The sequence below is a fragment of the Ranitomeya imitator genome, chromosome 1 (genome assembly GCF_032444005.1).
Source record: "Ranitomeya imitator isolate aRanImi1 chromosome 1, aRanImi1.pri, whole genome shotgun sequence".
In the NCBI taxonomy this organism is placed as follows: Eukaryota; Metazoa; Chordata; class Amphibia; order Anura; family Dendrobatidae; genus Ranitomeya; species Ranitomeya imitator.
This window is the reverse complement of record NC_091282.1, coordinates 1,128,500,951-1,128,514,222: the sequence shown is the minus strand read 5'-3', so window position 1 is coordinate 1,128,514,222 and position 13,272 is coordinate 1,128,500,951. Positions and strand designations below refer to the sequence as shown.

Sequence of the window (13,272 nt, the reverse complement as noted above, 5' to 3'; positions counted from 1 at the left end):
TCTTGTTTGAAGTTTGAAGGCTCTAACTTATTTGCATCTTATTAAACCTGCTAAATCTGCAGGGGGTTGAATACTACTTGTAGGCACTGTATATATATATATATATATATATATATATATATATACTGTATATATAATGCATCATTTTCTAGCTCAGTCTTTTCTTCTAATATTAGACAGATCGCTCTTTTTCAGGTCATAACCCAAATTAGAAGGGAAGAACCTTTTGAGATCATTTTCATCTTCCTGGTCCTGGGATCAGGTTCCTCTTCCGCCTTATTAGATACCCAGTGTATATGGAAACCCTTGGAGCGTTCCTCCCTCTGTGGAAAGTTACAGGATCTGTCTGTGCAGGTTCCTCAGCGTTAGGCTAGCTTGCTTTTCAGTGACTGCCTCTATATTTATCATAGGGGGTCAGCAACGTAAGGCACGCTAGCTGTTGTGAAACTACAACTCCCAGCATGCCACGCAGACTATAAGAAGGGATCCGTTTAGTCCACGTGTTGCTTTGCGCTGTTTTTAGACAGAATTCTGCCTAAACAATGCTATAATGCGAGATGCAGCACACACAGTATACTATAATTCTGGGTTTTGCTCTTCATGTAGGTTTGTTGTATGTAATTATTGTTCATTACTTTGGTCACTGTAATTATCCTACAAAAAAATCTAAAAATAAAGGAAAACAAATTACTGCTGGTGTCCTCCATATGTAACCGTATTCGTTCTGGGAATGATGGACTGTCAGAAAATATCCGCAGAACATATAATCCCCATCGCCCGGGATGGTTAGTCATAGTCGGCTTTTGGTCCGATATAAATCCCTGAAAGTTAGTGATGTTACCAAGGAATGTCTCCTATTTCTTAGTCTTGTGATACTGAATGGAGATGATACGCAGCACCCGGTAGTGTTATATTCTGAAGGGTCACAATGGCAGCACTTTGCTGTAAGCTGTAAAGTGCAATGTTGTCCTGGATTTTCAGAAACGTAAGTCTCCGACTGATACCGAAGTGTTTGGAGCCATTTATAATGCAGGAGTACATGAGGGTGATGGAGCGGCAGTGTTACCGCGTTCTGCTGGACTGTGTGGATACACATAGAAGAAGATGATTGGGAGAGGATCAATATTTCATTTAGAACTTATTAGTGGAGATGTTTCGATAACGACAGGTCACGATACCACTGCCATACGTAAACTAATTTTTATCATTTTTTTTAATAATTATAGTTCACATGTACCCCAATAGGGAAGATTGCATAACTATGAGGTTCTTCTAATCTACACAGCGACCATTGAAAGAAAGATTAGTCGTTTTGATTTTCCTTCATAGTGGTTGGTTAGATTTTTACACTATCTCTAGAATTCAAAATCCCGAGCAAATCCTTTTATAGCAAATGATAGAATCCAGAATTGTAAAAATGTTGGATTTTTGTGACATAGTTAATAAAATGATGGCTCATTCGTTTGTAATAAAAACAAAACAAAAGCAACTAAATTATATATCATATTTCTAATATTGATAAGCTCCCAAAATGTGTAACTGTACCATGCACCGATGCAAATGAGAGCTGGAGCGGCACATCCAATAATAAAAAAAAACAAATCTTCAAGCTTTATTCCAACTTTAGAAATCCATACAAGGATGATTTTTGGTGCAGGAACCGCTCTGACGCGTGACTGCCACCTACTGCGCCCTTAGCCATAGATGCTCTTAAGACTAAGCTTGAATATTTTTTATTATTGGATATTTTTGGTTGGTCAGCAGGATTGGTATGGCACTCCAGAAAATAAAGACAGGTGTTTCCTAAAATGTGAGTACGATGGAGATTTTTCTCTTCCGTTTTTATGATGTACTGTGTACTGCTTCATCATCTATAAGGTCCAAACACTAGAGCGATGTATCACCCAGAGCTAAGAAAGTCGAAGACACCGTTACAGTGCACCTATAAAGCTGAGCTACTTGGGAAACGTCACCATCTTCATTAACATTTTCTTTCGAAATGGCATCTACCACTTAATGCGTGTTCAACGTTGGCCCAAATTGGTTAGATCTGATGATTTCGCAAATAAACAGAGAAGGGTATAACTCAGAGGCCACAAACAGGACAATGCGGTCACTACTTTTGGTTTTGGCATGGCGGCTGATCGGTTTGGTAACAATGACTTTGGACGCAGAAGGAAACTGAACTTTGCGTTACCTTCCGGATACAAGACGTCAATGGCGAATACAGTATAACAAATGCATGACGGATCTAGTAAGATTGGATGTGTGGTCACATCGGCAGTGGGGAAAGAATGATGTATACAGTATGTTAATGTAACACACAGATACCGGGAGTAACACACAGATAACATCTGTCACATAACTGACAACAAACATCTACACAGTTATATTCCTCTTCAGGAAGGTGTGAAAGTGCTTGATCTCTGGAGTTTTAAGAACACGTTTTTTTTTTTGCATGCATGAAAAACACATCTGTGGTCATTTACACCCAAAACTGACAAACGAGTGTTTAGAAAAATCTAATAATACCGGTAATAAGAACACGTGAGAAGCAGAACGTCATGTGGAATGTGAGAAACGTGACAGTGACGCACTGTCTACAAGAAGGACCCCGGCCAGGACACAATGGTCAATACCACTCTTCCCTTCAGTTCCTTTAGCATCCTTACTAGAAGGTTGTAGGGTATCCCAGACGTGCATCTGCCATTTACAGCCAAGAGAATATCACCGCACCTGCAGAAAGACAACACAAAGAGGTCATTCAAGTCCCGGATTTACGGAGACTACTATGTAAGATCCACCTTCTGTCCTCCCCACAATCCGATCATCGGACAAAGAAACTGCTAAATGTATGATGCAAAGCCTGGCAAGCAATCACTAGCCAAGACCCTGCAATCAGCTAAGGGGCCGGGAATCTGCCCACCACCGACCTGACATCCGGGAAGGACATCAATATTAAAGTCAACGAAAATCCCGCAAAAACCAAATTGACTTTGAATGCCATGCATCGTTTGCCAATAAGTGATACATAATTACTGGATGATTCATGACCATTAATTTTACGAACATCTAGTTCCATAACTTTAGGCAGAACGCTCCATTTCTCTTAGAACAGGATGATATATTCTTCTTTGTTATGGAAATGTTATAATTGTTATCAAATGCTTCTAATTAATTAATATTAAGCTGAGTTACTTTTTGATACAAATGATAATTTCAGTCTTGATTCTTGTAAACAGAAAACTAGTGTAATGTATTATAAGTGAGTCCCAGTAAAGTTTGCAGGTTTTCTCCCTCCTATACCGTACACTGGGAAAGGATGTAGAGTGGACACGTAAGACCAGGATTGTATGACTGACACGGTGCCGCCTAGAAGTAACGCTAACATTGCAATCATAATGAAATTACAGTGTTTCCCTAGAGGGGAAATGGTAAGGGCGACCATGTAACTAGCGCATCATTTATGACATTTTGGATTTTCTGTGAAGACTGCAAAGTCACTTGTGATTCTGTCTCCCAAGAAGAAACATCAAAGTTATAAAGTATTTGCAATTCACAGAGAACGTGTGGCTTCATGTAGTCCTTGATGTTTCTTGCTAAAGTGTTTCTACTAATTTGCAAATACTGAAAAGACACCTTAAAATGTCCTAATAGTCCCCCAAAAGGTAAAAACCACATTCATTATATATGGAAGATTTGAAGATGGAACCATCATTATCTGTTCTCCCTTTTTTCCCATCCCTCCTATAGCTCTCGGATTGACGACTTACATATTTTCTACTGACACCATGATACCTACAATTCCTCGCTCCTTTTCTATTTCTTGACTATTTCTGTCAGCAGGATTTCTCACCCCAAACTATATCTATATGAATGGTCGGCGTCACCTTCTGATGCACCCAGGCAAGTGTCGGGGCAAAGGGGGGCCCGCTCCCCATCAGGGGCACCAAGCCAGAATCCATTTTCCAGTCCAGTGCCGAGCTGTGCCAGGGGGCAGGGTGCTCGGGCCACAACCCCACCAGCTGTTTCTTCTTCGGCACTCCTTGATGGCGGTGACTGTAACAGACATGGCTGTGCACAGTGTGGCTGTGTCTTCTAGTAATGATGCTGCTGGGCTGACACACAAGCAAAATTAAAGGTGTAGTACTGGCCTGGCTGCGTCACACTACTAGTAGACACGGTTGCCCAGTGCATTGAGCACGGCCATGGCTGTGAAAGTAGTAGTAGAAGACTGCACTCCTGGCAGCAGATGCACAAGAAGGAGCCCAATCCGTACTATAATATCTATGAAGAACTTGGCACTCAATAGATGTGGAAATTTACTACTATAGATGCCATACCATTAGTGGTATTCCTATTTTCCAGGCGCACAGTATCCTGTATTGTTCTAAAGCAATCCATATATCTGAAGACGGTCCAACTGGAGATTGCAAATCATCTTTTCTACATCAATTACGTGCCAAGTTCTTCATAGACATGTCTGTGAAAGTGACGGCCATTAAGCGGCGCTCCCTGCACAGCCACATGCCAGAGGAGGGGAGCGAGGCTTCTTGCCTGCTTCCCCATATTAAAATATTTGTAATGTGTCTGTGTGTAGATGTATGATGTGTATATCTATGTATGCCAGTGTGCATGACTGTGTATATATTTATGTCTGTTTATATGTATTTTTGTGAATTTGTCTTCAGATATGTATATATGCCTGTATGTGTATGTATCTGTGTATGTTTGTGTATACCGTATGTCTGTCTGTGTGTATGTTTATTTATGTGTGTGTCTGCGTATTGTATGCGTGCATGTCTGCGTATTGTATGTGTGCATGTCTGCATATTGTATGTGTGCATGTCTGCATGCTGTATGTGCTCATGTCTGCATATTGTATGTGTGCATGTCTGCGTATTGTATGTGTGCATGCCTGAGTATTGTATGTGTGCATGTCTGCATATTGTATGCGTGCATGTCTGCGTATTGTATGTGTGCATGTCTGCGTAATGTATGTGTGCATGTCTGCATATTGTATGTGTGCACGTCTGCATGCTGTATGTGCTCATGTCTGCGTATTGCATGTGTGCATGTCTGCGTATTGCATGTGTGCATGTCTGCATATTGTATGCGTGCATGTCTGCGTATTGTATGTGTGCATGTCTGCGTAATGTATGTGTGCATGTCTGCATATTGTATGTGTGCATGTCTGCATGCTGTATGTGCTCATGTCTGCATATTGTATGTGTGCATGCCTGAGTATTGTATGTGTGCATGTCTGCGTAATGTATGTGTGCATGTCTGCATATTGTATGTGTGCATGTCTGCATGCTGTATGTGCTCATGTCTGCATATTGTATGTGTGCATGTCTGCGTATTGTATGTGTGCATGCCTGAGTATTGTATGTGTGCATGTCTGCATATTGTATGCGTGCATGTCTGCATATTGTATGTGTGCATGTCTGCATGCTGTATGTGCTCATGTCTGCGTATTGCATGTGCTCATGTCTGCGTATTGCATGTGTGCATGTCTGCGTATTGTATGTGTGCATGTCTGCGTAATGTATGTGTGCATGTCTGCATATTGTATGTGTGCATGTCTGCATGCTGTATGTGCTCATGTCTGCATATTGTATGTGTGCATGTCTGCATATTGTATGTGTGCATGCCTGAGTATTGTATGTGTGCATGTCTGAGTATTGTATGTGTGCATGTCTGCATATTGTATGTGTGCATGTCTGCATGCTGTATGTGCTCATGTCTGCATATTGTATGTGTGCATGTCTGCATATTGTATGTGTGCATGCCTGAGTATTGTATGTGTGCATGTCTGAGTATTGTATGTGTGCATGTCTGAGTATTGTATGTGTGCATGTCTGAGTATTGTATGTGTGCATGTCTGAGTATTGTATGTGTGCATGTCTGCATGCTGTATGTGCTCATGTCTGCATATTGTATGTGTGCATGTCTGCGTATTGTATGTGTGCATGCCTGAGTATTGTATGTGTGCATGTCTGAGTATTGTATGTGTGCATGTCTGTATATTGCATGTGTGCATGTCTGCATATTGTATGCGTGCATGTCTGCGTATTGTATGTGTGCATGTCTGCGTAATGTATGTGTGCATGTCTGCATATTGTATGTGTGCATGTCTGCGTAATGTATGTGTGCATGTCTGCATATTGTATGTGTGCATGTCTGCATGCTGTATGTGCTCATGTCTGCATATTTGTCTGCATATTGTATGCGTGCATGTCTGCGTATTGTATGTGTGCATGTCTGCGTAATGTATGTGTGCATGTCTGAGTATTGTATGTGTGCATGTCTGCGTATTGCATGTGTGCATGTCTGCGTATTGCATGTGTGCATGTCTGCATGCTGTATGTGTGCATGTCTGCGTATTGTATGTGTGCATGTCTGCGTAATGTATGTGTGCATGTCTGCATATTGTATGTGTGCATGTCTGCATGCTGTATGTGCTCATGTCTGCGTATTGCATGTGTGCATGTCTGCGTATTGCATGTGTGCATGTCTGCGTACTGTATGTGTGCATGTCTGCATATTGTATGTGCTCATGTCTGCATATTGCATGTGTGCATGTCTGCGTATTGCATGTGTGCATGTCTGCGTACTGTATGTGTGCATGTCTGCATATTGTATGTGCTCATGTCTGCATATTGCATGTGTGCATGTCTGCGTATTGCATGTGTGCATGTCTGCGTATTGTATGTGTGCATGTCTGCGTACTGTATGTGTGCATGTCTGCGTATTGCATGTGTGCAATACGCGTATTGTATGTGTGCATGTCTGCATATGTGATGGATGATGGAGCAGGCTGGGCCCTGTGTTATATGCCTACAGTTGTGGCCAAAAGTATTGACACCCCTGCAATTCTGTCAGATAATACTCAGTTTCTTCCTGAAAATGATTGCAATCACAAATTCTTTGGTATTATTATCTTCATTTAATTTGTCTAAAATGAAAAAAAACACAAAAGAGAATGAAGCAAAACATTGATCATTTCACACAAAACTCCAAAAATGGGCCAGACAAAAGTATTGGCACCCTCAGCCTAATACTTGGTTGCACAACCTTTAGCCAAAATAACTGTGACCAACCGCTTCCGGTAACCATCAATGAGTTTCTTACAATGCTCTGCTGGAATATTAGACCATTCTTCTTTTGCAAACTGCTCCAGGTCCCTGATATTTGAAGGGTGCCTTCTCCAAACTGCCATTTTTAGATCTCTCCACAGGTGTTCTATGGGATTCAGGTCTGGACTCATTGTTGGCCACCTTAGAAGTCTCCAGTGCTTTCTCTCAAACCATTTTCTAGTGCTTTTTGAAGTGTGTTTTAGGTCATTGTCCTGCTGGAAGACCCATGACCTCTGAGGGAGACCCAGCTTTTTCACACTGGGCCCTACATATATTGGTAGTCTTCAGACTTCATAATACCATGCACACGGTCAAGCAGTCCAGTGCCAGAGGCAGCAAAGCAACCCCAAAACATCAGGGAACCTCCGCCATGTTTGACTGTAGGGACCGTGTTCTTTTCTTTGAATGCCTCTTTTTTTTCTCCTGTAAACTCTATGCTGATGCCTTTGCCCAAAAAGCTCTACTTTTGTCTCATCTGACCAGAGAACATTCTTCCAAAACGTTTTAGGCTTTTTCAGGTAAGTTTTGGCAAATTCCAGCCTGGCTTTTTTATGGCTCGCGGTAAGAAGTGGGGTCTTCCTGGGTCTCCTACCATACAGTCCCTTTTCATTCAGACACCGACGGATAGTACGGGTTGACACTGTTGCACCCTCGGACTGCAGGGCAGCTTAAACTTGTTTGGATGTTAGTCGAGGTTCTTTATCCAACATCCGCATAATCTTGCATTGAAATCTCTTGTCAATTTTTCTTTTCTGTCCACATCTAGGGAGGTTAGCCACAGTGCCATGGGCTTTAAACTTCTTGATGATACTGCGCACGGTAGACACAGGAACATTCAGGTCTTTGGAGATGGACTTGTAGCCTGGAGATTGCTCATGCTTCCTCACAATTTGGTTTCTCAAGTCCTCAGACAGTTCTTTGGTCTTCTTTCTTTTCTCCATGCTCAATGTGGTACACACAAGGACACAGGACAGAGGTTGAGTCAACTTTAATCCATGTCAACTGGCTGCAAAGTGTGATTTAGTTATTGCCAACACCTGTTAGGTGCCACAGGTAAGTTACAGGTGCTGATAATTACACAAATTAGAGAAGCATCACATGATTTTTCGAACAGTGCCAATACTTTTGTCCACCCCCTTTTTTATGTTTGGTGTGGAATCATATCCAATTTGGCTTTAGGACAATTCTTTTTGTGCTTTTTCATTTAAGACAAATTAAATGAAGATAATAATACCAAAGAATTTGTGTTTGCAATCATTTTCAGGAAGAAACTGAGTATTATCTGACAGAATTGCAGGGGTGTCAATACTTTTGGCCACAACTGTATATTTCTCTGCCGTATCTGTGCATCATGAATCGTGGTATGTGTTAAGGGGGCCCACTGAGACTCTTTGGCGCAGGGCCCACGAAGACCTGAAGCTGGCCCTGTCTGTATGTTGCTCTTTCAAAGACAAGTCCAGCAATACCTGTAAATGTCCAGAACTCAGTGTGTGAATTGGTATGTGAGGCTGTAGATCTGAAGCCTCTGTCACTCCAGCTCTATTCTTCTCCCAGTGCTGCCTCCTCCTGCTTGACTGACAACCTTTATGCTGTGGGATTTCAGGGAAAGCGGCCATCACTCAAACAGGATGAGTAGGCGTTGGGTGGGGAATAGAGCTGGAATGACAGAGGCTTCAGATCTTCAGCCTCATTTGTACATCAATTCAAAAGCTGATTTCTCAGTAATGGAGGAATGGACTGGCCATGTAAAGGTATCGCTGGACTTCTCTTTGAAAGAGGCAGATGTGCATATAAATGGTTTGGGGTTATGATATCCTGCTGACAGATTCACTTTAAGAACCTTTCTTTATCCCACAAATATAGCGCGTATATTCATAACCTAAACTAACATAACACTTATATTTTCCTCCCTCACGCCACATAATATGTTCAGTCTCATTGTGTAACTGTTAAACTGTTTTCCTAACTCAAACATCAATATCCAGAGAAGGTGACAATGTGATATCACGCTCAATGAATAAAAAGATGAATTACCTTATTCTTCCGTCGTTGTAAGCCGGTGTGCCCTCTAGGATGGATTTAATAAAAAATGGCTTGTTCCGGTTGCAATCCTCCGAACCTCCTACAAAGCTAAAGCCCAGGCTCCCCGCTGTATTCCTCCTCAGCACAATTTCTCTGCAGCTGTACAAATACCTAAAAACAGAGAAGTGGAAGTTTTTATTCATCTCTTGATGGCGAAGAAACCTTGTTCAATTGTCTTCTTGTTTGCTTTGGATCACACGTGTCTTAATATGAAGTGTATTCACTCGTTGAATGACTTGGCCTCCCTCTATTACACATCAGCTCCGCTGTCAGTGCACATTTGCTTATAGAAGCACTCCCATCTGAATTGTCATAGGGTCAACCTGTATGCGTGTATACTGTATGTAGTACAGTGTAGGTGTAATATGTACTCTCCGATCGACATCTGAGTCACGTGACTGAAGTTCCGACTCTCCGGATCCCACTGCGCTCTATACGTGAGCCGGAAGTCTTTGGCACAATGTAAGTCTATGGAGGGTCAGAACAAGGCTCCATAGACTCACACTGTAATACCGACTTCCGGCTCACCTATAGAGCACAGTGTGATCTGGCTGGTGGGGATTGTCGTCACATGACTCAGAACAGGACAGGGAGGCGCTAGGACCTGGCTGAAAATAGTGATTGGAGAGTATATTATTACACCTGCACTGCCCAATATATACATTCACACTGGTAGAGCCCATAAAAACTATAATAGGAGTGCGTCTTTAAAAAAGTGAAATCCCTAAGCTTGGATAGACTTGGACACAAAAATAATCCCTGGATTAGATAAAGGGGTTATCCAGGACTATTTAATTTTTTTTACTATGGGCCTAACAACTAATATTAGATCATTGCTAACTACCTATCTGTTGTGTCTGGCACCGGTCTCTGACAGCTCCTGATGGTGATTCTGCTTCTTCCTTTGCTGTCACATCAACAGAGCAGCAGTTTTTCTTCCACTCTGCTCTGTGGACGAGGCTTGGCTGCCAATGTCATGCTGATTGGTAGCCGGCTCCCCGCTGCCTAACTGTAGGGATCCAGCTGTCTATCAGCATGACGTCGGCAGTCAAGCCATGTGAACCCAACAGATCAAAAAAGGAAGAGCTGCACTGTTGATGTGCAGCAGCACAATTGCCGGCAGGAGCGATTAGTTAATAACTACTTGCTTATTAGTTCTTTCTTAACCCTATAGTAAAAAAATCAAATAGCCCAAGTAACCCATTTAAAGGAATATCTGATTTTCCATCCTTCTGATCTTATAACATCACAGTAATTTTACTTGTAAGAGGCTGTCCACATTTCTATACTGTATACTGAATGCTTTCAAAAATAGAAGTGTTAATAGTTTATTTTTATCAATTAAAAAAATACAAACTGAACAAAAGAGAAATCTAAACTAAAGGAATATTTGTCAGCATCTTTTCAGAACAGCATGAGTATTTGTAAGTGCATTTACACAATTATATCAATCAGGTGATAATGATCATCGTTTTCATATGTAGGTTAAAGGAAACCGGTCATGTCAAAAAACTCTATTAACCTACAGATATGTGGTCAGTCTGCAGATTAATATTGTTCTTAAGCCATGTGGCTGCCACACTGAAAGCCCAGCTATTGGAAGGATATTAACTTTATTGAGTCACTGTTGAGTATATAGTAAGCAGTGGCTGTAACCACGGCTCGCCACTGACTGACAGCCACATCTGCAGTGTATCAGTGCTGAGCCACTGGCCGCACCTCTATGAAAGCCAGAGGCTTCCAGGAGGAATAACGTTCATTTCCTCCGGTAGCTGGGCGTTCAGTGAGGCGGCAGCATGGCTTCAAAACAATATTAACTTACACAGTTACGGAAACAGACAGTAGAGGGCCCTGTGCAAGAACAATATATGGGCCCTTTTCAGTCCAAAAGCTCATCATAAAGCACAATTCCACCTGTTTTGGAGGTGGAAATGGGACCTCTTAACTCTTGGGGTCCTGTGCAGCTGCACAGGTTGCACCAATGGTATATCTGCTCCTGAACCCGCAGATTAACCCAATATCTACAGGTCAAAAGCATTTTTTGACATAACTGGTTCCTTTCAACTAAAACAGAGACAGCTGTGCAAGAGGGTGGGGGACAGTTAACCTCTGAAACAATATTGAGGTTGTGGAAGACAACTTCATGTCACAGGTCAGGCACCACAGCAAGACTGAGTACAGCAACAAGATGCATGGATGTTATGCTGCATCAGCAAAGTCTCTCAACTTTAAGGAACACAGTCATCAGTGTTCAGCCAATTTAGTAGAGCAGATGAAAACACATCATGTTATCTTCCCTTTGAAATCGGCAGATGTCCAGCAGTGCCATCAGCTCAGAACGAGCAGGAACCGGAGGGACTCAGTTAGACTCATCTATTGTTTGGAGAAGTCTGGCCATAAACAGTCTGCATGGATGAATTGTGTCCAAAAAGCCATACCTTCCACATGGAAACTAGGCCAAGTGACTCAACTGTACACAGAAACATAGGAACTGGGGTGAAGAAAAATGGCAGAAGGTCCTCGGGACTGCTGAGTCAAAGTTTGAAATATTTGGCTGTTACATAAGGAAGTTTTTTTGTCCAAAGGATTGGATAGCTACACAATAATGAGTGTCTGAAGGCAACAGTGAAGCATAGTGGAAGTGCTCTACAAATTTGGAGCTGAATTTACGCTAATGGCTTTTGTAATTTGGTCAGAATAAATGGTGCAGTAAGTTCTGAGAGATACAGGCAGATATTTATCCATCGTAAATAACATAAGGGAGACGTCTGATTGACTCCAAATTTATTCTGTAGCAACAAAACGACCCCAAACATAAAGCCAATGGCCTTCATGACTATCTTCAGTGTAAAGAAGAATAAGGAGTCATGGAAATGGTGATGTGACCCCAACAGAGCCCTGATTACATGAAAAGACAAATCACATCCCCAAAAAATCTGTCAAGCTCTTCAAAAACTGTCCACAGTGAACCTATAAGAATGAATGCTGTTTTGAAGGTAAAGGTGTTCACATCAAATATTGATTTTATTTAGAGTTCCGTTTAAACTATTAATATTTATATTTTTGAAAGCATTTTGTATATATATATTTATATATATATATTTGCAATCTACTTAGACACTTGTATTAGCAATGTTGCTCCTATCTACAAATATCAACACCAGTTTTGGACTTGTATTGCATACATCAGAGAGCTTCCTGTGTTTGCATGTCATCTGCGTGTGAAGGAGGCTGGCAGATTTTAAAGGGAATCTGTCAGATGGTTTTTACCGTTTAATCAGAGAGCAGCATTATATAGGGCAAGTCAGCCCGATTCCAAAGATGTGTCACTCATTAGGCTGTGTATTGCATTTTCAATACAATCAGTGTTTTATTAGCAGGAGATTATCACTGCAGTACTAGGTCTCATGTACACAACAGTCAGGCTAATCTGTATAACCCCTCCCCATCACTGATTGGCAACTTTGCTGACAGTGTGCATAGGAAGCAGCCAATCAGGGGTGTGGGCGAAGTTATACAGGGCTCAGCATTATGACCACTGCTTTATCACAGCAGAGAAAACAGGGATTCTATCAAAACTGCACCGTGAAGTCCAATAGTCAGGCTCTCTTGCTCTATACTATACTACTCTCAGGTCTTTGTCACAGCCAAAGAATATCTAGACTGGCTTAGCTATAGAAAGGAGTCTAAGGGGTATCGTTTCTCCTTATGGAGAGTGACATACCATCTCTGGCTTGTCAAGGTAAGGAGGCTTATTTGACGTGCAATGCTCCTCTGGGAAATATAATATGCAAATTGCCTCTTCTGAGAATAAGAGGACTTAAACTCTATAGCGCCACTTGTTGGAAGTAGCGATCCTACAAGTCACAATCAACCCTTCAACGAGTCGTGCAATATGACTTAGGATAAAAGCCAAATCAGTATCTCAATTCGCAGACACGGTGTATCGGGCTGTTGGCCCTCGTCAGTACGAAGCATGAGAACTGATTTGGCTAGGTGAGAGGCTTAGACCCCAGTCCAGAGCCTCTCACCTAGCCAAATCAGTTCTCAT

At 41.8% G+C, this 13,272-nt stretch overlaps 1 protein-coding gene across 3 annotated transcripts in view; it reads right to left on the bottom strand.

The window, feature by feature from the left end:
* Position 1: 1 nt before the first annotated feature.
* Positions 2-13,272, bottom strand: part of LNX1 (ligand of numb-protein X 1) — a 289,799-nt gene continuing 276,528 nt past the window's right edge. For all 3 annotated transcript variants that reach the window (XM_069744472.1, XM_069744473.1, XM_069744474.1), the window contains 2 exons: positions 9,174-9,332; positions 2-2,736 (listed from right to left, as the gene is read on the bottom strand). In XM_069744472.1, coding sequence (XP_069600573.1) covers positions 2,601-2,736; positions 9,174-9,332 — 295 coding nt within the window. In that variant the 3' untranslated portion in view covers positions 2-2,600. The remainder of the gene's footprint in view (positions 2,737-9,173; positions 9,333-13,272) is intronic.